Source organism: Acanthaster planci, linkage group LG02 (genome assembly GCF_054643075.1).
Source record: "Acanthaster planci isolate LZ-2023a linkage group LG02, COTS_SCS, whole genome shotgun sequence".
Lineage (NCBI taxonomy): Eukaryota > Metazoa > Echinodermata > Asteroidea > Valvatida > Acanthasteridae > Acanthaster > Acanthaster planci.
In genome coordinates this window covers 33,189,838-33,216,481 of record NC_141778.1, presented here as the reverse complement: position 1 = coordinate 33,216,481, position 26,644 = coordinate 33,189,838, and the positions used below count along the sequence as shown (strand labels likewise).

Below are 26,644 nucleotides of genomic sequence, written 5' to 3'. Positions count from 1 at the left end.
ATCATGTGTGCCGTACATGTATGTGCATCGGCACTACACGACCTTTGATGTGCATGTGTACATGTACGTGAAGTGGAAAGAAAATGGACACGATGGATGAAATCATCGAGTTATGCTGTGATTTAGAAGGTAAGCGTATGAAATGGCAGTGTGTGAAGAATCATGAACATGACGAAATGTTGGGTTGTGCGTTTGAGCATTTTTATTAGAGAAATACCAGGTGAAGAACGGACAGATACTGAGCGGGAAAGGATGTAAAGATCGTACATGGTACAGTACATGCTGTACGATCTTTATGTGACTTTCTGTCTCTCTGTGGGCGCGCAAAGGCATGACTATGGGGTTCGTTTCATAAATATTTCACTTATTTTTACCCGTGCATTAAAAGATATAGTGGTCTGTCAGTCATTAGATAACATGTCTTAGCGGGGATACATGTAGCCTTTGTAGGCTACTCGATCCCAGAACTGTGAGCCACACTTCCAGTTTCAGTTCCAGTCTTTGTTAGACGGTTCTTGACACTGTATGGTGGACTCAATGTTTCTCTGGGTAGGCCCACTGGGAAGAGTTCCATATACGGACGCCAGCAATTGTTCCCTTCAGTGACCTATTAACTATCAGAAAGCAAGAACATGTCCAGAAAAGTTCAATTAACGAGGGGGAAAAAACAAGTTGTTTACTGAGTAAACACTTTTTTCAGACCAGTCTCATAGGTTTTGTGCACAGGGTGTGAAGTGGTGTCTGCATATGGAACTCTTTCCAGCCTACATGATGTACGTCCCTGCCAAATAATGATTGGAAATTTTTGGGGAATTCCCCTTTACGTCATTCCTGTTGGGAGACATAAGCCTTTTGGCGACACTTAACTTTTAAACTTTTATGTTCTCTTTCACGGCGGTGTGTTTCTCTTTTGTTGTTGCCAGTAAGTCGCGGCTGCGAGTTAAGTCACTTACTTAACTCGCGGCCGCGACTTAACTCGCGTGGTATGTTGTACTGTTTTGTACCATGGAAAGCAAATATAGTAGCTTCCTAGATTCACACCGAAAATGAACCGATATTTTTAAGATGTGGAGAAGCTGTTGGTATGTAATATGTGATACATAAATACATTCATAAATGACCAGCAAACATTATTTGACCTTTAATCTAGCGCCATGCTCTCTATGGGCGGTCAAAATTAATTTAACAAAAATAAACAATTACGAGCAAACAGAATCTTCTTATTCAAAAATCTAAATAATAAAACACAAAACAACCACCAAAACCATTTGAGAAAAAACTTATTAAAATATTTAATTAAACAAAATTAAAAGTTATATGCCAGAAAAAGTAATTTCACCAAAAATAAATAATCATGGGCGAACAACATTTTCATATCAATATATTCATATCAATATCATGTTTGTCTTATGGTATGTTGAATTGCCCGAATAAATATTATTATTACTTTCTGCCCAGTTTTCACTTCTACTACTGAAATAAACCTGGAAATGACTTTGCCAACGGTCTTGTGTGAAATATAACCCTCAGGCCTCTAGGTAAAAACAGATATATAAAAATTAAATGAAACAACAAACTTAAACTTTAAAATAATCCTGTTACCTTTGATAAGTGAGTGGGTGAAGCCATGTGTTTCAAACTTTGATGCACCAATAATGGCATCAGAGTCACTGTTATTTTGCCTTGCATAGTAGTTTGTCAATCAGTAAAAGATCAGTGGTAGGAGGTTGCATCACCACTTCACAGAGACAGATGATTTAGTGGAGTGTTTAAAAGCCAGTTTTTCCAAGGGTACAAAAATGTTATACATGTATTATGCTGGAAAGAATGCGGATTGAGGAGGAATTGGCCTTTGGCTGAACCCCGATTCCCATGTTTGAATTTGTCAGCCAAAAACACAACAGGTTCAAATGATTATGAAAACTACAGCATTCTTCCATATGATGTTTGAGTCTATCCATGGAGGAATTAGAACACATTTCCTCCATGCTCTAACTTAGATTTCAACATCTCTGATGTCCACCCATCATTGAGTGTACTATCGGATGTCACCAGCAATGCGTCTAGGGATGTGGCTGGAAGCATGGTGAGTAATTAATATCAAGTAAATATGATCACATTATGTAGGTTATGCCTGTGGGCTTCTGGCTAGAGTTTTTGATCTCCATGAATCCAGCTGCTGGTAACAGGTTGTGACCTAAGGCAAGTCATCTTATCCAGGCTTGTCTTGCTTCACCCAGGTCTAACCATGTGTCCTTCCTCCATGGTCTAACTGATTCCTTTGATGGCTTCGACAGCACTGGCGTCTGTACGTACCAGTTGGCAACTGGTCTTGCCTGATGGAACAGGCCGATTGTTTAACCTCAGACAGTATCCCAAAAGACCTTTTTCCAGTGATGTCAAGATCATGCTGGACCTACGGTGTGTTGTGATGGTAATGAGTGCATAGTGTTGTGATGGTAATCTACCTATTCAAGATAAACTAGTCAAGCATGCAACGTTCGCACGTGCGCTTGCACGTGGTTGAAGCTGCCACAGGAATATATGTGATCACCGTGGCCAAGGCGGTCCACACGTGGTGGTGGTGTTTACATTTAGTCACGTGGGTGAAAAAGGTCTATTTAACAACATGCAAGGTGACCTTGTATTAACATTTGATAATGTCCGCTTATGAGAAGTTATAATGTTCGCTGCATAAATAACGTGTTGGCACTTGGATGTAAGACACCATAAGCAATTCTGATTGGTCAAGAGTCTGTGTGCATGCAGCTCACCACGCGCATACCAAGTCCAACTTGGATAAGGAGATTTTTTTGGATAACTTGTACAAGGCATATACCACAAAATGGACAGGGAAAATGAAAGTAAAATTCTACAACAAAATCATTGGAAATCCATCACATTGACTTCTTGACATTTCTTCTTTCTGACTAAAAAATGTATTGATGAATGGGAATAAATATGTTCTCAGAGACTGAATGCTGATAATGCCCTCGCTTGCAGCTAGGGCATTATGATATACATATTGTCACATCCATTCTCCTGAGCAGGTCTTCAGTACACGTTTAAGACTGGCCAAGCATGTATTTATTCCCTTATTAATGTGCATTGCTTTACAATGTTAAGATGGAGTGGCATATCTGTAGTAAGCAGGATGTCCTGCTACTGTGCTCTCTTTTCTCACTCTTTCAGTATTGCCTGCCATCCTTTTTTCTGCTTTCAATTTCCATTCTGTTATACGCATTGTTACGGTGTGCTTTCAATTAAGAGAGGGTGCTGTTCCAAACCATGGGGACATTTCATGCAACCAGCATATTTCATCTGAATATTCCATTTCCAATCATTATATTTAATCAAATAGCACAAGTTAGGTATTTTGATGTATGTACATTGTGTAACAATGAAGCATACAATTAGCTTGGTGGTGTTATGGAAGAAAACCGCATATTTATGGACCCTTTCAACCAATAGAAGCCATACTTTCCTAGGTTTTCATATGAATTCAGAATTAGTAAGTTGTAAATGCTGAAATTGAATAGTATGTATTTTGACAATTTCTGGAATTTAATTTGTAGGGAGGCATCACCCAAGGAGTTCAGCTGGCCATGGCTGGTACCCAGCCTGGGGCTGCTGGCGGAACTCAGACCTCACCCGCTGACCTTGGCAAACGCAAGCTGATCCAGCAGCAGTTGGTGCTCCTCCTGCATGCGCACAAGTGCCAGCGGCGAGAGAACCAGGCCAACGAGGAGAACAAGCAGTGTGTCCTTCCACACTGCCGCACCACGAAGAACGTTCTCAACCACATGACCAATTGCCAAGAGGGAAAGTCTTGCCAAGGTAAGTTGTGGTCAGGGAACCATGTTCAAACCTGAAGTGAAGTGAAGTGAAGTGAACATTCCATTTGGAACACTGCCTGTTCCAGTGATGAACAAAATGAGCATGTACTGAGGTGTTGTCATGGTTACTCTAATCCCATGCTTTTCCATAACATCAAGTATCCGGATGCAAATAGGTCGGGAACACTATGTTTTAGATTGTGAATGTGCTTTTCTGTCATGTGAATGTAACAGGTCTGTTCAGGGACATATGTCTGTTTTATTTAGAACACACTATGTGATGTAGCTGATTATAGAGTCTATAGACCGATCTAATTAAGCCTTGCCTCATGTGTTCTGACCAATTTGTGTCCAATATGCATATACACCAAAGTCTCACATGCATACATACATGCATGTGTATGATGTACGCAGCTGGAACGTGTGGTATGATATTGGAGAAGAACACATGCTAAGTGCTCACATGCAAAGTGGGCAGAGAGAAAATTTATAATGTGCCGTTTCCTTAAAAATGATCAACGGCGCAGTGCAAGTCAATGTAAAAAATAATGAATTTAAGAAATGAAGGGATGAATAAATGAATGTCATCGTACTAGTACTCAAACCGCAGTATTGGGATACATCTGTCCCGCCAACAAGGAGAATAATTTTACCCAGACCTAACCCTGCTGGCATCAGTGAGGTCTCAATTTTTCCTAGACACAGACGCCTCTAACCCTACCTATGCTAAAAGGAAAGTAATTATACCAGACACAGTGACACTGAAATTACAAATCACAGCTAAACTTCAGTACATTAAAACTAAAAAAAAGGAAAAAAGGTGATAAACCGTCTAGATAAGGCCAAACAAAAAATAGTTATATTTCCGGTTACCTGACCCAACCTAGAAAATCATGCGGAACCTATATCTTTTTATTCAACAAATCAATAAAATACAAAACCTATGGTGCCTTTCCCCAGGCCTTATTTTGTGTACATCATCCTGTTTATTGTATTTGTAACCCGGAAAAATAGCTCTAGATCCATAAAGGAAAAAACTAAAAAAACAAAATTTAAACATGTGAGGAACTCGCTTTACAGAAACAAAAACAAAACTAACTGAAATCTTTCAGGGAGGGATCGCGTCATTACTCTAGGAATAAAAGTACAAACAGAGTCTAAATTTCTACACACAAAAAAAAGTTTTGAAAATATGTTTTATTTCTTCGGACTGTAATCAGACTACTAAATCTACAAACCAACTTAATTTCGCTAAAAAATGATGAAAAACTATCTACCCTGGTTTTAATCGAAGAATTCAACAAACAGACCGAGCCCTTGAAAACCTAGACCAACCTGATCGAGACTAAAAAAATTTGAACAAAACCATAGACTAAGATGTAAGAGTACAAGAAAATTGATGAAAGAATCAAGTAACTTTCAATAAAGTAAGAAACCAAAAGGAAAAAAAATAAAGATCAGAATATATTAAAAAACAAAAGAAAACAAAAAGACCGACAACAGTACCTAAAAGGAAAGTTACAGATCAAAAGCACTCAAGCTTAAACAACCTAATGCAAATAAAAGAAAAATCAAAGAATATTTAAATTACATGTACAAATCATGGAGGTGATGTAGCAATAATAAAACACCACTCACTAAGTTTATATGTGTACATGGACTGAATATTATAAAATCTCACATTTGGCACACACATACTGCAGGTGTACTGGCTGAAATGCTTTAAGACTAAAGGTAAACTATGTGGCTAGTATTTAATGAGTTCAAAGTACTGGACATAGCACATGGCAAAGTTGCACTGCTGGCTGTACCCTCCAGAGGTCAGTCAACTTTGAACAAACTTTCACAAATCCATTAATCATAGGATGTGCTTTCTTAGAATCTGTATACAATTACTTCATTAAGGCAAATAGTGTAACCTACATGTAGCCTTATTTACATCTAAGATCAATGACGGAAACAGTCATGCCTTGGAAAAGTTTAACATAAGAAGTAGAATAATTTAGCATGTGTGCATGTCATTTCCATAATATGAATCCAGCAAGTACTTCTGAAATAACACAAACTTTGATCTTCCCTAAAACTTATTTGATACTAAAGTTCACACCAAGAGATGAAGAAACTCTGCTCATTTCTAAACAGACACTTCTCACTTGAGTGTGTCCACAAAGCACATGTACATGGCCATAAACAAGAGCAAAACCTTATTATAATAATCGTGCAACTGCATGTATGAATAGATTTGAAATAAAACAAAAAAGTTTAGCAACACTTACCAAGTCTACACCAAACCAGATTTTCGGGGCAAATTTGCAAATAAACAAGGAGCAAAAAACATGTGGTGTGCTCACTTCACTTCCTGCCTGCAAACTGAGAGGCTACTTGGAAAAGGCATGGTGGGGGGGGTTAGGTGTCCTGGCCATAATTTGCATATAATGTAAGGGGCTGCCCAGCTAAAACCACAACTGAAGAGCACAACTGAACTCTCACAAGGATGATGCAAGATACATGTAATGGGGGTGTCACCTTAACAAACCTTTTGAGAGTATTAAACACTCCTACATAAAATACAACCCAAAATTGCCTCTGCCACATCCTCGCCATCTGAAATCCATTGCTGTCCTCAGCAATGCTAAACAAAGATAAAAAAGACATGCCAAAACAAATTAAACAGTAATCTATTCATCAGATCCAGTCCCCAAATCTTGATGCAGACTTGATGACCCTTCTGAGACGATGGCGTGTCTATTTTTCACAGCCTACATGTAAATCTAGAGCATCATCAGTCCCATCTTCAGGTTCGTCCTTGCGGCCGGAAGATGAATCTGACGTCCTGTCGGAAACGTCATTGTTGCAGCTGCTGTCAGCACATCTTAGCTCATCTGTTTCGCCAAACTCTGTGGGGGAAGAAATGAACCCAGCGCAGGTTCTGTGTGCTGCTTCATGGGACTGTGGCAGGGGATGAAGGAGGACATTGGTGGTTTCATGGTCTGTATCACAGAACTGCGGTGCGGTGGAAGATGAAGTTGGTCTGGGTCTTCCTGGAACTGCTGTGGTGGTGGGAGCAGATCACTCACTGCCAAACCACCCACCTCAAAACGACTGACGGTCAGTAGATTCCGATGCAAATTTCTTCTCTTCATAGAGCAGCACTGCTGCACCGTATACACTGGTAGGTCCCCCAGCTGACCAATGACGACATAAGGTACTTCTTCCCATCTGTTCTTGAGCTTGCATCGACCTCTGTGTAACTTTTTGGCAACAAGGACACAATCTCCTGGCTGCAGGGTTTGCTCATGTACCTTTTTGTCATAGTTGAACTTCTGCTTGTGCTGTGCTCTCTGTGTTCAAGCTTCACCTTGTCACAAGCTATCAGGAGGTGTCTCTCCAGCTGCTGGACATATAAGGAATAGGGGCGACTTCCATCTGACTCTTCCTGCCCTGAGATTACAAGTAGTTCCTCGGGTAGCCTAGGTTCCCTCAAGAACATCAGATAAAATGGACTGTAACCCGTTGTCTCATGCTGTGAGCTGTTGTAGGCAAACATCATTGACTGTAGGTGCATCGCCCAGTTACTCTTCTGGTCTGGCTCAAGGGTTCCCAGCATGGACAACAGCGAACAATTGAATCACTCTGTTATCCTGTTGCCCTGGGGATGGTAAGGCGAAGTTCTGCACTTCACGATGCCGAGGAGATTACACAACTCCTTCACAATGGCTGACTTGAAGGATCTCCCTTGATCGGATTGGATTCATTCAGGGATGCCAAAGTTTGTGATGTACTTTTCCCACATGACACGTGCCACGGTAGTGGCAGTTTCATCCCTGGTTGCGTATGCCTGAGCAAATCTTGTGTAGTGTTCTGTCACTTACCAGTACATGTTCAAAACCACCCTTGGACATCTCGATTGTCAAAACGTCCATGCAAACCAACTCTAATGGCCGGGTTGTCCGAATACTCTGAAGAGGTGCTTGTCGACGCGTGTCTGGTAGTTTCCTTAAAATGCATTGCTTGCACTTGCTGACATAGGCCTTTGTCTCTGAATGTATGCCAGGCCAGAAGTAGTGGTCCGGTAAGAGCTGGACTGTCTTTTCAAATCCAAGATGTCCCATGTTGTCGTGAAGCTTTTTCAGGACTTGGAGCCGCTGTGACTTTGGGAGAACAGGCAGATACGTTTCTCCGTAGTCGGTCATCTTGTGATAGCATAGCACATCGTCTTTGACACAAAGGTGGTCCCAGGACCTCAACAATCGACAAACTGCATGCTTTAGGTTCACCCTTCATCTGTCGCCTGCGTGGCCTTGTGTGCTGAGTTAACTTTAAGGTTCTCACGCGGCTGAGTTCCAAGTCTTCTTGCTGTGATGCTGCCGTGTCTGAGGTCTGGTCAAGTGGTATTCCTACTTCCCGATCATCAACTCCAGACCTCTCAGTCATGTCAAAGGGTTCAGAGGGACCTCCATTTCCCTGAGGGACTGTCTGCTGAGCCACTGCTATATAGATTGACTGACCATCAAATCTATCCGATTTATAATCTGTTATATAAAAATTTAAATTAAGCTCTCTGGCATCAATAAAGGCCAATTATAATCCGTATAAACACAGATCAGAAGGACGGGTCATCTGATGCATACGTTATCAATACCGGACCTCTCCTGACTTTCGTATTTTTTCACTTTCTTAACACTCTTTTCTTCTCATCTTAACATCTATTGAATGGTCATCTGACCGTCTTGGATCATCTGATCCATACTTCACTACACATCCAATTTAACCTTGGTTCTATCATTAATCAGATCATCTGAACCAAACATACAATACATTTACAAACAAAGTGAAACAATGGATTATTCATCTGCTTGCTCAATCATCACTTGCTTGTGATTATGTGGAAAAAGTACGTTGACCGGCTAAAAAAAGTGTTATTACACATAGGAAGCTGTGGCCGGGGATAACGCAGAGCCGTGAAACATTTAGTCAGCGCTTACTCCCTAAAAAGTGCAACTGACAAATGTAATCTTTCTTTAGTATTCCATCTGACATATCTATTTTTTGCCTCAGTGGTCTTCCATCCACCATGGTGCAAAGCTTCAGGAACAAGATGAGAAGCTCCACCAGATCGCAGACTGTGTAGGCCATATTCCTTAGGATCATTTACACCTATGCACATTAAGGCCTCAAGAAATAACTCTCGACACCTAGTGTAACTTAAGTGTCTGTTAGCCCCAACCTTGTAAGTATTTGAACCAGACAAAAATGTAACGGGAGTGAACAAGTATTTGTCCTGACTAACTGTATACAGAAGGCTTTTAGATATCGAAGCAAAATTGTAACAGGTTAATACATGTAATTATCCAAAGTGTCACACAAAAAGGCGCAGCTACCGTCTCTGTAAATATCCATTTTGGATTTAGGGATAAAGATGGATATACTCTTTTTGTTATTGCAACATATCTCGGTGGGCCAGCTCAAGGTCAAACTGCACCAAAATTGTTTTGCGTATTTATTTGTGCTAATATGAAGGTATTGGGGATTTTATGACCCGAGAAAGACAATAGACATAATTCCAAAATGCTGTGACGTCATTTAAATGCTGATTTTTTATTGGCTGAACTATGCGTGCGTCTTGTCTTGTGTTTTTGACGAGAATTTGGAAATGACTTCTTTGATTAAGTTTTTAGGTATTTTAATTATTATACAAATGTATGTCAATGGTTTATTATCTCATTTGAAGCAATGATCAGTAATATTTTATGACCATTATAATTTGATTTTGATTTTTTATTACCAGCCGATCGTTTTCAACATGAAAACAATCAAAACTGAACAAATTAACCAATTTTATTCAACACGATGACCAAATCTACAAATATTTATTTTGTCAAGGTATGAAACCATAAGAAATAAAGAAAATTAATTCTAAGTAAACATAAAAATTAACTATTAATCATTCATTTTTGCGGCGTAACTCATTTCTACCTCTTTGTGTTTGTTATTTAGTAGTTCAAATTAACAAATATATTCTAAGCGTGTCAAAAAAAAAGTTTTATGCAATATCATTAGAAAGCAGAATTATGCATGTTCACTTCTGTCATCAGTGGGAACGAAGCATTTCTTGCATTGTTATTTATGGTACAGGTGATTTACAGGATGAGAAAACTTACCTGCACAGAAGGCTGCTATAGTTTGTAATAACTTACCTTATGACAAATCACTCTCTGAAGAATCACTTGGGTTGTGGGTTGGAGGTGAGGATTCTCCTTCGACAAGAATGACAAGTTCGGGCTCCTTTGTCATCTCTCGGACTTCTTGGGGAATGGGTGTCCTCTTTTTCCTGTTGTACACAGACTTGCTGTTGATTACAATGTCACCGGTTACCATAAGTCTGTGAAAAATGTCACTCATTGTGTGCGTCCTTGATGTTTTTCTTGTGTACCTCAACCGAAAGAGCTTGTTATCTTTGTTCTGAGCTTCTTGGGCTTCTTCGCTCATCATGCCAATCGGTAGAACTGAGGATGAAATTATTTGTGCTCCGTGGATCAGTAAGACATTCACACTGACTGGCATTTTGAACCAAGGATACAGTTCAATGCACAGCTTTGCAGTATCCAAACCGTAGAGTCCAAATTTTTCATGGTCTATGGGTAGTCCTGAGGATAAAGTGATCAGAATTACGTGAAATCTATGAACTAGATTCTCATCAAGACCGCAGATGTTGGAGAATTTTGTTTCAGTGTTGAAAGCTCTGCGTGCAGTATTCCCGTCATTTGAAGTTCCATATCCTAGCTTCGGTTGGTCAACTTTCAACCCAAGTTCTGATCTAAAAAATTCCTGAATCTTTTTCTTTCTCTCTGCCATGACTGATCTGTCCTCATCTGACTGTATCCTCCACTTTTGGAAGGGAAGTCTATATGCAATGTGAAGCATCATTTCGAAGCAACGAATCCATTTGTGTAGTCGGCAGAGTCCAAATTTGCATCTGTCTGAGACGGGTTGTGGAAGATGGTGAATATTATTGAAGTCCTAAGGTGTGGCCCCGCAAATGTAACATCGCATGGTTGAAGAAGCTTTAGTAATTGCATTGATGACTTTTTGGTCAACCATGGTCAAGTGAAGATTGTACTTGATGTAGATGGTCTCCTTTCTAGCTAATTCGCCTTCTACTTGAATGTCAAGATCAACTGCTACAGGTTGAAGTTGCTGGATTTCCGTCTCCTTGTTCTGATGTTCTTCCTGGGCTAGCTCCTGTGTTTCTTTTTTGTATTGTAGATGGATTGGCCAACAAAAGCGCATAGATGAAGAAACAGGGTTTTCCCATATCACTTGTTCCTGGTATTTTAGTTGCAATGGTACAAGTGTGGTGCAAAACAAACTCGAATCATCAAACTGTTCTGTGGTTGTGAATCTTTGTTTGTACTCACTTTGACCCGATGAGCCATCAAAATCCCATTTGCAAATTAAGTCATGAAAGAGGGGACGTTCATCTTTTGGTACCTTCTCAATTAGTTCGTGAACATTGTCCTGTCGTTGTTCCAATATACGAAGGGCTGTATGGTCTAAAAGATTTTGTAGAGACACTTTGGCCGACTTTTCGCTCACATCTGTATTTTGTAGGTAACACTTCTGCTTTGCTTCTCGAACAGCATTGTAAGGCGGGTAGACATCTGCCTTTTTCTCTTTGGCAGCAGTTCTCAAGGTTTGTCAAACCGGTTTCAATTAAAAGGGCAAGTGCCTCATCTGGAGTAAACTTCTCAGGTGCAGGTGGGGTGAGGAAATTAGTTTTCTTAGTTTTGCAGGTTTTGACGGACTCTGAATGTTAAATCGAAGAACATATCTCAAGTCTGGGTTCCTCCCATAAGCTCCTTGAGAAGCTGCAAAAAGAAGCTCACTTTCCTGCAGCAGTGTTTGGGCCCTCCGTTGTTTTGATTGCTTGGAAAGTTAAGTCCAATCCTTGCTGGGTCGACCTGCTCCTGAACCCAATGCTCCCTCATCAGACCTAGAGGCTTCTTTCACTTTAGAGAGCCAGTGATCAACTTCCAGTGGGAACAACACCTCTGCTTGTAACCACTCTCCATTTTTCCTCTCGAACTGAGATTTGTTGCGGCTACAAGCTATCCATTTTCCCTTCAATCTATACAGAAAACTGTACATGATTGATTTGATATTCTCTTGAATTTCCTCTGGAATGTCCAATTGCTGGATACCGTGATATTCAGAGAAAAACACACATGCATCTCCCAAATGAGACTTCATTGTTGGATAGATCCCCTGAAGACCTGATAGCTTCAGTTAACAGCTTTCTAGGTATGGATGCCATGCTGAACTCATGAAATTATTGAATGGAATTGACTTGGTCCCGATATTGCCTTTATACTCAACTAGTGACAACTTGCAATTAAGTACTGGGCTTTCAAGGGGTTTGGTTTCAAATCGGTTAATTCAAGGACCTGCAGCCTTTTCCCTGGATCACACACGTCAAGAATCATTGACAGTTGGGGACTTCAAATATATTTGATTTTAAACAGGTATCCCATGCTTTTCTCTGGATGATAATGCTGCTTGGGTGAAAATGGCATGGGAATGCACCATGCCTCACTACGAAGCCATTACAAGTGTTTTGGGGTCAACAATACGTCAATGATCATGGGCAGTTTGGAACTTAAATGGGTGCTTGAGTTTAAACAGGTATTGATGGGCTAGAAATGTATACAAAACGCTTCTTCTAATCATCGTTGTTGACATGTTTATAGTTTTCTGTCTACCTAATGACTACAAACAAATGAAAGACGACCATGTCTACAGAGCGTGTTGGTTTTTTGCTGTAGTGGTAGAAGCCTCGAGGGAAATGCAACCTGTCACACGCATACGTTGTTACATGCGGTTGAGTCCAAACAGGCGTGTCGGAGCATCTCGCGTACAACTTTAAAATAGTATATCTTCAAAAGTCGCAACCAAGTCTTTTTTTAAAATTGTTCCTGAAGGTTCAGGCTTTTGGAAAATATAAAAGCTAAAGTGGGAATCGGCGGGAATATATATTTTCTTTGCTTGTGAAAAAAATAATGCAAATTTAAACAAATTTTACTTGACATTTGGAGCTTTTTCAGACTTTAATCCTAAAGTGAAGGGGTTATGAATCTTATTTTCATAAAATATGGTTTGTAAACAATATCCAAGCCAATTTCCAAGGCATTATCTTTTGCATAGCGACGATGTCAAATTAGACATCAAGTTTTATTACTCCCATTAGAAATGTTATAATTTTTTGTAAATAAATCAGAATATCGCCCGTGATAAAGATTTCCGGTCGTTAATTTTTCCATGTAAAATACCCCTGGACCATTGGAAACTAAAAAACCCACAGCATTGATTTTTGAAACAATCATATTTCACCTATTTTGGCACAGTGTGACCTTGAACTGGCCCACTGTGCAGCGTTGGAAATCAAAACACTATCGGAATTCAATTGCCATTTTGTTCGGGATGGATAGGATGCCAAGACGTGTTCAGAAATTGGCAGAGCCGGGGCAATACATTGTGAATCTAACCAGAACAGAAATTGACAACATTTGTAGAGATAAGACGACACCGTAACCTCCGAGGATAAACTTCTGTGCTTGAAACTGACATGGAAAATCTTGCCAGGAGGAATGGTTGCGAACGATTTGTATGCACACAAGAAGGAGGAAAATTTAGATAAGTGTGGGAGTCTTGACAATAAAGTCCAAAGGTAATGAAGCTGTTACACCAACTCAAAATCTAAATATGCTAATATGAGGCCATTGAAATTATTTGACCCAAGGAGACTATTGTTATTTCTACCGTGTTTAAGCGCATGATAACCCACTTCAGTAAAGAAGTCCTTAATTCAGGCATGGTAATGCAACCACAGCAACGGCCTAAAAGGTTGGGAAGGCCACCATGGAAATACAAGAACACCTTTGGATCGGCAATGGTACATGTGCTTGAGGGTGGATGGAATCAAGACTACAGGGGGAACGAATAATGCATTTTCGCCATGCCAGCTGTAAGCAAAAGCATCTACGCTTGATGAATGTGGGTTCCAAAAACGAGAATAAAATTGGGGCAATTTAGAGTTATAGAAGGTAGCGAAGCAGTCGATCGTAAATGGACCCCAGCAAGAGTTAATCAACGTGAAGAATTCCTCTGAAAGAGACCAGTCATCTGTGTCAATTATCCTGCTAACAAAATTGGCTTGATCGTTTATGGTCCTGGGAATCCACTCGACATTAAGGCGAATAGAATTGCCGAGACAAATACTAAAAATATTCACAGCCAAGCTGTTAAGGTGTGGCTTTATTATAGCACCCACGCCAGTTGAACTACATGTAGCATCCGAACAAATTATCCTAATTTACAACTTGATGGGCAAAAACAAAACGGACATTCAAATGTTCGACGTTATCTCTGCCAAACTTAAGCTCAGATAAGCAGGCATTTGAAGGTACAAATGGATCACTTTCATTGGAGGCGGCAGCGATTATCATCTGACAATTACAAGGCATCAATAGCGTAATATTGCCGGCCACGGGTGACAAGGAAATGATTTGGCCTACGAATGAATGCAAGTCCCTAATAGTTAGAGATGCAAATTGCTTGAACAGGGACTCTATAGATGCCTTCATTTTATCAATCCGATAATCAAGTACCTGCAGAGTATCCTGCGTGGTATCCCATCTCATACCCAGCCATGCCAGTCGATGGAAGATGCAGGATTCCAAATGCTCTTGGATATGTTGTACACGAAACCTGCCTCTAGGTGATCAGAGCGTACGTGGTTAGTGATGCCTAAAGCTATCTGAGAATGGTCAGAAGAGTGCTCGGAACGTGGAACGACAGCAAAATCATCATCCAGATAAAAAGCTATCAAAATTCCACAGGACCACCAATGAGAAACTAATGGTTTAAGAGCTTTAGTGAATATGTAAGGGGCAGTTGTTAGCCCAAATGGTAAGACGGTAAATATTCAAAGTATCTGTCTACCCTGTGAATGCTCCAAGTGAAACCTAAATGCCGATGAGAGATGGAAGTGATGTCGAAATTGTGGTAGCCCGACTTTAAATCAAAAGATACCATGAGAACATTGGACGAGAGAAATTGAATACCTAACTTCCAGTAATCTAATTTAAAGCGTTTCTTAGCAATGTAAGTATTGAGAATGCTGAGATCAAGGATGAGCCTGTTTTTCTTTGATGTAAAACATGAAATGGATAAAGGGCTGACGACATAGGAGGGATGGGATTTCTCTACAACGTGGTTAGAAGCCAACAATTCTAATACAGAATCTGTCACGAAAGCAACCTGACGTAAGGCAGATTTGTTATTACGGAGAAACAATGTCGGAGGTCCTTCTGCAAAAGGGATTACATAGCCATTTTCAACGATTGACAAAATCATACTAGGAGCACCTTTGTCATGCCAAAATTTAATATGGTGTCTCAACCTTCCTTTAACTCGTAAATCATCAGACCGCAAAAATGACGGTTTCAAGGATCTACATGGACATTATGTACCTTTTCAAATTTCTCGCAGATAGTGGCTCTACTGTGATTTGGGGCAAACTGGTGGGCCGTTGTTTCTGCTGCCTGTGTCGGAAGACTTGGCGGAAGCGATTCCAGGATGACTGGGCAGGGCTTTTTGAAAAGATGGTGCATGTCAGGTGAAGGGTCTCTAACCGGAGAAAGGGATGGCTGGACTTGCTGTTGGTTTTGGCCGGTAGCGAGAGTAGGTGCTGGAGCCAAAGGAGAAGGGGCAGTTATGGGACCAATGCCCCAACATGCTGCAGGAGAAACACGACTCAAAAGGCCGGCATGCCTGACAATAAAAGAAAAGGAATTTTGGAAAGAAAATGGCAATGAGGAAAATAAATATAACGTACATGTATGAACTCCTTGGGGTGGGATGGGGATGGGCTTTAGCAATTAATGAATTGGAGACCACGGGAAATGAAACAGATAAAGAATCTACACAACTGCTCAGTGTGTAAGACTTCACCTGAATGGTTAGGCCGTTCATGTTATAAAGTGAAACGGTTGAGTGATTCCGTGAATCAAATTGTATGGGTGGGGCATTGCAAGGGCACGCCAAATATGCAAATCATGTAAAACTGACTATGGCGAGCCAAACAAAAAAACTATATTGCCATTCCTCCTGCGAGACAAATAGTGGATCCTTGCTGCCTCGCTGTCCACTGGTCAGTGCAAAGAGGGGAGCAGCAATGAATGGATGAATCTCTGGTCGTAGCCTGTAAGACCCAGCAAACCTCTGACATCCTTCTTTGACCTGGGTGTTGGCCACTTCTTGACAGCTGCAAGTCAGTCGTGATGCCATCGGCTGATACAACACGGCCAAGATAGTGCACTCGGGATTGAAAGAGATGGCACTTTTCGGGCTTATAGCTTTAACCCATGCTCTCGCAACCTGGCCAAGATGCTTCACATGCTCATTGAGAGTAGAACTGAATACAATAATGCCATCAAGGTATATTAGCAAGCTGACAAAATTCATGTCGCCAAACACAGTAGACATAAGCCTCTGGAACGTCGCCGGGGCATTGACCAACCCAAAAGGCATACGTGTAAACTCAAAGAGGTCCATAGGGGAAGTGAATGCCGTCTTCTGCTGACCCATGGCTGACATCTTAACCTAGTGATAACCTGAAGTCAGATCAAGGCAGGAGAAATATGTTGCTCTGCCTAACGCATCCGATGCCTCGTCAATTCTAGGGAGTGGGTAGGCATCCCTCACCGTTCTTGAATTCAGCTTCCTATAATCTACACACAGTCTGATCTTGCCATCTTTCTTCTGCACAATGACAATTGGTGATGCAAAAGGGCTCTGACTGGTCTGGATGATACCAGACTGTTTGAGGTCTGTAACATGACGTCTGACTTCCTGGAACTGCACCGGGGAATGCGTCAGTATGGCAACCTAAAAGGGCTGGGTCAACTAACAGGATCTCGTGCTCAATGGTCTGAGTGAACCCCATGTCGTGCGGGTGCTGGGAAAAGACATCTCGGTTTTCTTGCAGCAATCGAGTGACAAGTGATCTATCTTCCTGTGACATAGACCCGAGGTTAACATCAGGGCTTTCGGTTGGTGACTTGCCAATGGATGCTTCACAACATGTTGCAGTGTCACCAGCAGGACTGCAAGCCGAAGAAACTACTCTTCCCATAACTAACGTTGCCAGACAACTATATCAAGGTACTGCGACATCATGTGAGGACACATTAAGGACACTCACAGGGACCTTCTCATTCCGGACTTCTACTAGTGTTTTGCCAACTACTAGGGCACTGCCAGGTGAAGGGTTGCGCACATTTTCTATCAGTGCATCAAATGTCGGGTTTCGCATAATAGAGGTGTCTCAGTCTCAACTTTTAAAATTGCTTTTTTGAATATCCCCTCTTGTTGTTTTTCTGCGCAGTTGCCCACTGTGCCTCATCAAGGCAGATTATCACGCACTGGAAGAACTGCACTCGTAGCGACTGTCCAGTGTGCTTGCCGCTCAAGCATGCGTCCGACCGACGGCACGGTAACTGTCATACAAAATTTTTGAAATCTGTAGTCTGTAAAAGATGGGATAAATACATCTGTTGATGGTAATTTTAAAGATTTTAATTACAACACATATTGTGTCTCTTCAAGCTGGAGCTGAACATAGCAAATAGCATTGAAACCTCAACAGAAAGTCACTGTACTTCTCACCATTTTGTTGGTAATCCTTTCTGAATGCAAATTATGTAACATTGTAGTTCATTGTGGAATAGTCGAAGAAAAATTGTAGATTGACTGGTTTTTGTTAGGTACACGTAGGAATCCCATTTACCAGTGTACCTACATCGGTTGGCAGATTGCCCCAAATTAATCTGTACACTTGTGCTTCTTGTATCTTCAAGCAGAAAAATTGCTGCACAGTGCCATGACCGGCCCTCTGCCTGGCTCTACTGCCATTAGCACAACCATTGATCAGAACTCAATGCAGCGGGCATACCAGGCCCTGGGCATCCCGTACAACACCAAGAATCAGACCAGGCCACCGGGAATGCCCAACCCCTTGAGTGAGTAGAGACTTATGCACCATGAGGAAGGGAGAGGAGGTCTCGGTCACTGAGACTGTGCTCTAGAATCATATGCTGCCTCTGTGTTCACTTGCTGACAGTTGTGGCATTGATATTTTGGTTTAAGGAAAAAATTCATAGTTGTCTTTACGTTTAAACATTTCTTGTTACCGGAGGGTTGCAAGTTTCCACCAGTGTACTGTTGAAAAAAGGATGGCAAGTTTTATGTTTTGAATACGGTTCATATTTTTGTTACTTTTGTGTTTTATACTTCTCATTATTTGGCCTTATGATATTCCTTGATTAACATGTTCTCCCTGTTTTCGTCCTCTTAAAGATACCTCTGGTGATGTGCCAGGTGCTTCCACTGGTCCCCTGACCACCGCCAGTACCCAGCAGCAGACAGATGCCATGCTGCAGTCCTTTGCACCTAATAGCAACAGTGGAAGCAACGCTAGCATGGGTATTGCCATGCCCATTACTGGCAACACACAGCCTTGGCAGCAGTTTGTCACCCAGGATTTGCGCAATCACCTTGTCTTTAAAATGTAAGTAAAAACCTTGATTCTGCCACCTTCATTGGCACTGTATTTGAAATTGCAAACGTGTATCAATTCGATTTGTGAACCTCCTTTTATTTTTTTTTGTAATTAGAAATTGTCAAAACTCGGCATTTAACTTAAATGTTTACAAAGTTGCTGGGGATTTTTGAAAACTGTGCGATACTATCAGTTGAGAATGTTGATTTCTCTCCCTTCCAGAGTTCAAGCAATATTTCCATCACCAGACCCCCAGGCCATGAAAGACAAGCGAATGGGAAACCTGGTAGCCTATGCCCGCAAAGTAGAAAAGGACATGTACGAGCAAGCCAGCAGTAGGGTAAGTGATAGACAATCTTTTGTTGTACCAGGAATTTATACTTTTTTCTGGATAATCAAACAACTGGGGCTGTGGTGGATATTCAAATTTTTGATAAGTCATCAAATTTTTGAATATTTGTTATCAAAATCAAACATTCAGAGGTAAAAATCAGTAAATAAAAAAAGGCAAGTAACAGAATAATTAGGTTCCAAACTTGCATAAAGAGGGGATCTCCATTATAACACACCTCTTGCTGGGTCTTTATACCAATTGGTTGAAATATAGTTACATGTTGTTCACTAATAGAGGTCCGTACACAAAGCTTGCATTAGTGTGAATTGGACATGCACCAAGCATCATGCACATGTAAATTCTAGAAAGTAGTGCCTGGTCAGGCACAGGTACCGGGTACTTCAGTTTTTTTACTGGAGCCTCACATGAGGAGAACATTGAAGAACAACTCTTTAACAGTCAATGGAAAATAGAAGTGTTGCTGTGATTATTGAATTGAATTAAAATGGTTCACTAAAGTTTCTTTCCCCATTTTACATTTTTGTCTTGCGGCCTCAGAAGAAAGAATCCTCTTCTGATCACTCATAGTCCCTCAAGGTGCATACAGGTAAACGCGCACTAGTGACTTCATTGCCAGTCCATCTCTGTAAACTAATAGAGGTATACATGTACACTGTAAAGTAGCTGTGCGTATGTCCAAATTACTCTGACTTGCAGTGTTCCTTTTCTCATAATTTGTGATCCTGCTGTTACTAAGGGAATAAATCAGCAATTAGGACCAATTTAGGTCCTCCTGGGGACAAATCCCTCTGCTTAAACTCAGTGAGAAAAACCACTCCTATGAACAAACAGAAATATTTTGTTGCTGCTCTTTGTTGGGAACTGGAATAGAACCCAACAGTTGATATTGTGGAAGATTGAATGCTCGAATATTCAATCAGCCAGACTGACTCAGCATCACCAACAACTAACTCTGTATGATGTACATGTACATAGACACTTCCTACTCTTGGAGAAGTGCAGTTGTTTACCAGGGCTCTCATCAGAGTCTTTCCACTGATGGTTTATGTACAGATTAGGAAGACCAGTGTGCATTGCAGAAAAATCACTTGGAAAAGCATTCATCCTTGCTCACTTCTTAATTCACTCATTTGTTGTTTATTGCCTGTTTTTGTCGTAGGAGGAATACTATCACCTCTTGGCTGAAAAGATCTACAACATGCAGAAGGAGTTGCAGGAGAAGCGACAGAAGAGGATGCAGGAGACGGAAGGCACTGACGCTGCCGCTGAAGGCATCCCCACAACAGCAGCCAAACAGCTGCCCCAGCCACAGCCTCCTCAATAACTTCCCAGATCAGGATGCCCGCTGGGAAAATGTAACTCTTTCCATCAACTTGTATCAGAATTAACTACATGGTCTTGAAGGTTTATTTTGGTGTCAGTGTTGCTGTGACTCAGCAATGAAAAGTGGACTGGTAGAACAGGGCGTCAGGTTGGCATATTGACATTTTCTTCGCCTTCCTTTCTGTGAATCCAGCCAAGGTTAACCTGTGGATTTTTCAGTCCTTACTTAACTTTCTGGGTTTTTCTCTGAAATATTTATGTGGAGTTTTCCGTCCCTTTCGAAAACCTAACACTATCCTCATAGATTTGCCGCTGTAATTTGAAGTTGCATATTGTCACATGTCCCAAGTGGTTACTTGGCAGCCCATTGAAAAACATCCAAGAGATTATATTGCTATCATCAAAAAATAAATCTGGAATTAGTGTTGTTGTTGGAATAACACAGGAAATGAATTCTTTTAGTAATAGTAATAACGAACTGCTTTTATATATAGCGCGTATCACAATTCCATAAAAATCTTTATAATGCATCTCTTCCTGGTTCTTTATCCTGGGTGGCTGGTGCCATGTATGGTTCACTAATATAGAGTACCAAAGTGTGATGTCATTTTGAACCAGAAAGTGCAGTGCAAATGAATGGGGTATGTGAGCGTGTTGGTTCCCATGCTGGTTCTCGCACTAATGCCTTCTAAGTTTGTATGTGATGTATTTACTTCAGTACTCTATAAGCTAGTTAGTGTGACTCAACACGTGCCTAATCATTGTATACACGCTTCAATTCCAGAGACTAGTGCCCAGTTATTACTGGTTATTGCGCCCTCTGGAGGTTGTCCTGAATTGAAACAGTTTAAACCCTGGAAGATTCCTTTTCCTAGTTGTATAGAGTACGGAAGTGACTACGTCATGTGCATAAGTGTGTGTGTAAAAGGCATTAGAGCGAGAATCAGCGTGTGAATCAATATGCGTGCGCACTCCATTCGTTTGTACTACACTGGTTCACAGTGACATCACAGTTTGGTACTCTATACAGCAATTCGTAATTAGACTGTGTCTATGAAAACTAAAATGAACCTTCCGTTTTGGCAAGTTTTGAAGTGCTATTGAAAGTTAAATTAAAACAGTCAAAATTAAGCCTGAGAGAAAATTTTTCTAGTTTGAGGTATGCTATAAAACACATAAGGACTGGCCAAATTCAGTCACTAGCGCACAGCCTTTGCCCTCAGTAAATAGGACTCTCTTCTGGTCACTCACAGTCCCTTGGGGATATAGACATGCACAAGTGACCTCATTCCAAGTCCATGTGCGTATGCTGTGTGCCAGAAGAGCAAAGGACAGTGAAGAATATGTGGCAGAACTAGACATTTGTTATAGTTTTTGTTAGCATCTTTTCATAGGAGTAGTTCCCCTCTAAAAATACAGTTTTTGTTTAGAATTCCCCTGGATTTTCTGTTAGTGTATCCCCCTGTTTATTCACTTTGGCCCTTAATTGTTTCTACCCATATAACTTGACCCCATGCTATGGCCACATTAAGTTTTGAGGAGCAGACCAGCAGATCTAGAGACACCATTGTTCATTTAGTGTTCCTCCTAACTGGAGTGTGCGTTTCTGCTTGAGTCAGGTTTCTGTCTGCTTCTATGAGTCAGTGGTGAGAGTCTTACTTTTCTTATTTCTGTACAGAGTTCATTTTGTGTCTTTTTTATCATTTAGTTAATTTGACAATCTTCCTGATGGTTAATTTGTGGATTTATTTTAACTTTCTTTGAAAAGACTTGGAATCAAGATTTTGTTGTTAAGATTTGGAGCTTTGTTGAGCCTTGAAAACTTGCTTGGGATTCTAGTTTATTTTTCTTTTACCACATATCTTGTTTAAAGTGTTTTTCTTATATCTTTTTGACCTGACTTTGTTCTTTTTGCCACATGTGCAGTATTTTCTATACCTCTCTTTCTCAGTTTCCACTTCATATTGTCAGTAGTTTATTGAGATGGCCAGGGGATTTGAATACATAATGAGCTCCACAGACCTATGCACAATTTTGTTTGTATAATGTTTTAATCCCTAGTTAATTTTGCTCCAACTTCCTTTGGCACATGTACAAGATATGTTTTGCTGTTCCCTTTACTTTATATTCTTTATGTTTTTGCTTCACAGATTGAAAGCCAGCTCTCCTCATTAGGTCCATTTTACATACTGTGTTGGGTTTTGGTTTTGAGTCTTTTCAAAGTTTTAGTCTGGGTGTTTTTTAGTCCTTTAGGCCTTTTTTTCATTTTTCCTGTACTTTTGCATTAATAAATTAGATTTTTGTCCCTTTTTTGAAGTCAAAAATTGGTGTCTGAGTCCTTATTAGTTCAGTTTCCCGCAACTTTTCCTTCAAAGATCCTTGAGTTTAGTTTGAGTTTTTGTTGTTTTGTGAGTTCCTCATAGTATGCCATTTTTCCCCTTTACAAATACACAAAAGAGAAAATACTATTGTAGGAGTGATGGTGATGACACAGTCGGAAAAATACGTTCTAAGCATCACTTAGGAAACAAGCAAGTTTTCAGACTTGACTTAAAACTATCAATTTCATCTATTTCTTTTAAGCTATAAGGTAACTCATTCCGCTGCTCTGCTGCTACAGCTAAGGATTACCCTCCGTAAAATTGTGTGTTATATGAGGGAGAAATAGAGTGATTTGGATTGTGAGTGTAAATTTTGTCTGTGGTGATATTTCTTTAATAATTCTTGCAAGTATTGAGGGCCATGGCCTTGGAGGCACAAAAATGTCAAAGGCAGAATTTTGTAAATTACATGAAATCTGACAGGCAGCCAATGCAGTTCTTGCAAGAGAGGAGTGATGTGATCGGAGAGCGAAGACGAGGCTTTACAACTATCATTGATGTAGGCATTCATTGTGAAGTGTCCATCAAGCTTTGCACTAAGATTCCTTACACTGTCAGTGACTGCAACCACTCCATCATCAAGATTGAAGAATATCAAATTGTTAACCTTGTCTAAATTTACTTATAAAATGAATAAGTTCTGTTTTATCTGCATTTAGTTTGAAACCATTTTGAACAGACCAACATTTAGTCTTGAACACTTGCTTCTAGTTTGGATATATGATCAGATTTTTGTTCAGTTTCCATCAAAACACATACTTGGATGTCATCAGCATACATCATACAATTCAATTTATGATAGATATCAATATCATTAATTGAAGTAGTGTACAAAGTGAAAGCTAGCGGACCAACGGTTGATCCTTGTGGGACACGGTGATCTGGCCAAGTGCAGTGTGATTCAGAGTCACCAATGATAACATTGTATGACCCACTTTGAAAGTAATATGTGTTTATTAGCCATCTCATACATTCCATATCTGTCATTTAGGCGTGACAATGATATATCTCTCAGCTGATGGTGTCGAACACTGCTGAGTAGTCAAGGAGAAGTAAGACTGCCTCATCAATCACAGAATATCATTTGTGACTCTAGCAACTGCAATTTCACAGCCATGATTGGTCTGTGTGTGGACTGGGTACTGCCAAATAAGGTGTTGGCAGTTAGATATGAGTTAGATATGACCCAGAAATTCCCAGTGCCCCCCAGGTGCCCCCCCCATATAAACGGAGGAATTGATATCGAGCAAGGCTAGAAAAACTTGCCCCCCCAAGTCTACATCACTGGAAGCCCCTCCCCCCATAAAATGTTGGTCCCCCCCAGTGAAATCCCAGCTACGCCAGTGGTGGTCAGAAATGTGGTACAAATACTCTTCTAATGACTGGTATAAATCAGTATTTATGGTGTATGGCTGTGTTGGTGGCCATATCTTGTCTTTTTCAAGAGTTGACGTTTTTGGCTCAATTTTATACCCACCTGCAAGTGCATAAGAGGAAAGGGATGGGAGATTAGAGAAGTAATTAAAGCACAGTTCTTGTTTTATTAGTTTCCACTTATTTGATTCTTCATTCATAAACAGAGGATTCACTATCTGATTTGCTATATGTGGTCTTGAAAGTCACAGAGTTGAGTCTTAACATGGCAGCACCTTGCAACAGAAGAAAGCTTCCGGCTTCAGTAGTGCACAAGTCCAGTCTCCCTTAGGAAACTTTTAAGTGCCTTTGATCTATGCATTTTGTATTCCAAAGTGGTCCATCAGTCAAAGATGGGCGTGTGTACATTTCAGGCTTGTGTAAAATAACAAGCCCTTCAGTGCTTTTTTTGAAAGACACTTTGGCGAATTATCGGCAAGACAGTAAAGTAGATTTGATCTTGTGTGGCCTGTTCTACTCCAGCAAAGGTTAATACACTTGAGACAAACCTAGGGAATTTGTGTGTGCAAAATGATCTTGAAGTCTAGACGAGTCTTCCACGTACTTCTTGTAACTCCTGTTGTCAGTGTAATAGTCACAAAATTGAAATTAAGTGGAATAAATATGTGGCCTGAGACAATAATGTGCCCATGATTTGAACTACACTTTGTTACACTTTTTTGGCAACTTCAACTTCTGTTAGGCTCTTGTATGAATGTAAAAAACCTGGATGTCATGCTTTTGGATTACTCTCATTGAAAAGTGGTCTTGAAATTTAAGAAGCTACTCAAGGGATCGACACCCCAAGGAATATGAAGATTTTTAAGGTATAGCTCAAATTATTTACTTTTCCGGAATGAAAGAAATAAGATGACAAAATTTCAAAGTCTTTAAAAACCGTGATATAGAAAAAATGAAAGAGGGCCCAAATTGGAAACATTTTCAAAGAAAACCCGGTCACTAGCAAAAATTAGTTTCAGAACTATTTCCACATTGCCGTTCAAAATCCCATTCGGGATTTCACCGACTTTTATTTATTTTGTCCCCAGGGAGATAGGCGAGGAGTCCCCGTCCCTTTTGTGACATCTGTGCACACTAACAAACTTGAGAGCACAGCTCTCTTAGCTACTTGAAGTTCTTATCTAGTCACTGCTCAGTGTGTAGTGAGTTCTTTAACTTGGTAGTTAGCTTACTGGCATTTCCCGGTTGAGGGCGCTGTGTAAGTTATGGCCCGCGATGATTATGCTGTTCTCGAAGTTTTACTTCCCACGTTTTGTAAAACCATGGAGGAATGGTAAAACTAGGGCCTAATTCACCACAAAAAGGACGCCATTGGTGAAGCGTTGGATATCCTATGGTACCATTCCCCCCAAACAACTGAAAAAATGGTCAGTTGACGCAGGTATGTTGAAAACCACTGTTTGTTTTCAGGACTTTCTAACTTTTTGAATCAGAGGTGCACGTTTCCTACCGTAACATAGTCTAACGTTAGTCCGTGTAACTTGGAACTGTGAGAGTCCGCCCCACGGAGGGGCGGACATCACAGTTCAGTGGGTAACTTGGACCCTACATATCGCCATTTTTAACATTTGGACATGTTGCCCGACCATGTCCAAATGTTCAAAAGCAGTTTGTAGAGTCCAGGTTACTCGGATTAGAGCTAGTCGTGGTTTACCACGCTTAGGCCTGCCAAGCATGCATGCAGGCTGCGGTGTACTGCGCACTAAAGTCAGGCACACACTTAAACCACAGAGCAAACGATGTGTGGTGTCATATCAGTACAGATACATGTACCTGTTATTAGAATGCTCAGACTTCGAAATGGATTGCCAGTCATCATTAAAAGTTAAATGTAATCATCATGAATCAAGTTGTTGGTTGCTGACATGCGCTGCTCTAATTCCGCCTCAGTCAAGTTGTTTATGTGAAACCTAGGCCTAGGCGTAATTGACTTTTGTAGTATTGTTGAAAATGATTAGAAAACATAACAAATGGAATATTGCATTTTAATTAACTCGATTTAAAGCCAGAATTTTTGTGTGTGGAAGACTTACATTACCCGTAAAACTATGGAAAAACGGTAATTCTACTGTGAGCTTTGTCCAACTCAAAGTAACCTGAAATACCTCCCCAAGAAGATATAATTTGTAGCTTTTAGGAAGTGCAGACACTGATGAATTGGTATCCTTGTAAAAAAATCCTATTTCTAAAATCTTTTGAAGTTTTACAAGACTGGATTCCTGACCTTTGATTCTTGACTTCAATCATTAAATCAATCATTAAGTTTTCAAGTTTCTGTTATAACCAGTGGTCTTTATGATCAGCCTTGTTCTTACAAAATGTTGACAAATTCTTCTTTTGGTAAACAATATGGAACAACTGTAATTTGTGCAATTTCCTACCCAGACAGCTGTTGATCATGTTGACAAGTTAACATCCATCCTGTTCCTACTTGTTCATCTCTTTGCCATCAACCTTTCAAGAGGACGTCTTTAATTGATTAAGAGAAGAGTTATGCATCAAAAAATTGGTAAGTTTCTTTCCATGCCTGGGCAGTGCAGGATATTCATTACGGTTCATCGATGAAAAGTATTTGAGTTTCATAAATGAATCCTAAAAGTTTATCTTCCCTTTGTCTCACTGGTGTCAGAGAAGGAGATATAGTTGCTGACATTTGTGTTTTTGGGGGGGTGCCTAAAGTAGCTATTTTGCCAGCTTT

General features: G+C 40.4%; 1 protein-coding gene and 1 long non-coding RNA gene across 10 annotated transcripts in view; both read left to right on the top strand.

The window, feature by feature from the left end:
* LOC110990887 (histone acetyltransferase p300-like) lies at positions 1–22,455 on the top strand. Of its 4 annotated transcripts, XM_087133407.1 has the most exons (9): positions 1–129; positions 2,001–2,086; positions 3,576–3,837; positions 17,281–17,388; positions 17,753–17,914; positions 18,252–18,462; positions 18,676–18,793; positions 19,346–19,394; positions 19,968–20,051. In XM_087133407.1, exons 1-8 carry the CDS (start codon positions 84–86, stop codon positions 19,373–19,375), a joined length of 1,023 nt encoding a protein of 340 aa, XP_086989533.1. In that variant the 5' UTR covers positions 1–83; the 3' UTR covers positions 19,376–19,394; positions 19,968–20,051. The 4 variants fall into 4 exon arrangements, with proteins under 4 accessions (XP_086989533.1, XP_086989531.1, XP_086989530.1 ...); XM_087133405.1 differs by lacking the exon at positions 19,346–19,394 and having other exon boundaries at positions 17,756–17,914; positions 19,968–22,455; XM_087133404.1 differs by lacking the exon at positions 19,346–19,394 and having other exon boundaries at positions 19,968–22,455.
* Positions 22,456–25,159: 2,704 nt separating this feature from the next.
* The window catches only part of LOC110980484 (uncharacterized), a 39,777-nt gene continuing 38,292 nt past the window's right edge, over positions 25,160–26,644 (top strand). For all 6 annotated transcript variants that reach the window (XR_015424268.1, XR_015424266.1, XR_015424264.1 and 3 more), the window contains exons 1-2: positions 25,160–25,327; positions 26,332–26,455. This is a non-coding gene — a long non-coding RNA (uncharacterized LOC110980484). The remainder of the gene's footprint in view (positions 25,328–26,331; positions 26,456–26,644) is intronic.

Coding starts and splice junctions, on each gene's coding strand:
- LOC110990887 (XM_087133404.1), top strand. CDS start 84: ATGGACACGATGGATGAAATCATCGAGTTATGCTGTGATTTAGAAG. Junction 3,838..17,280: donor AGAGGGAAAGTCTTGCCAAG/GTAAGTTGTGGT, acceptor TTTTCTGCGCAG/TTGCCCACTGTGCCTCATCA. Junction 17,389..17,752: donor TGCGTCCGACCGACGGCACG/GTAACTGTCATA, acceptor TGTATCTTCAAG/CAGAAAAATTGCTGCACAGT.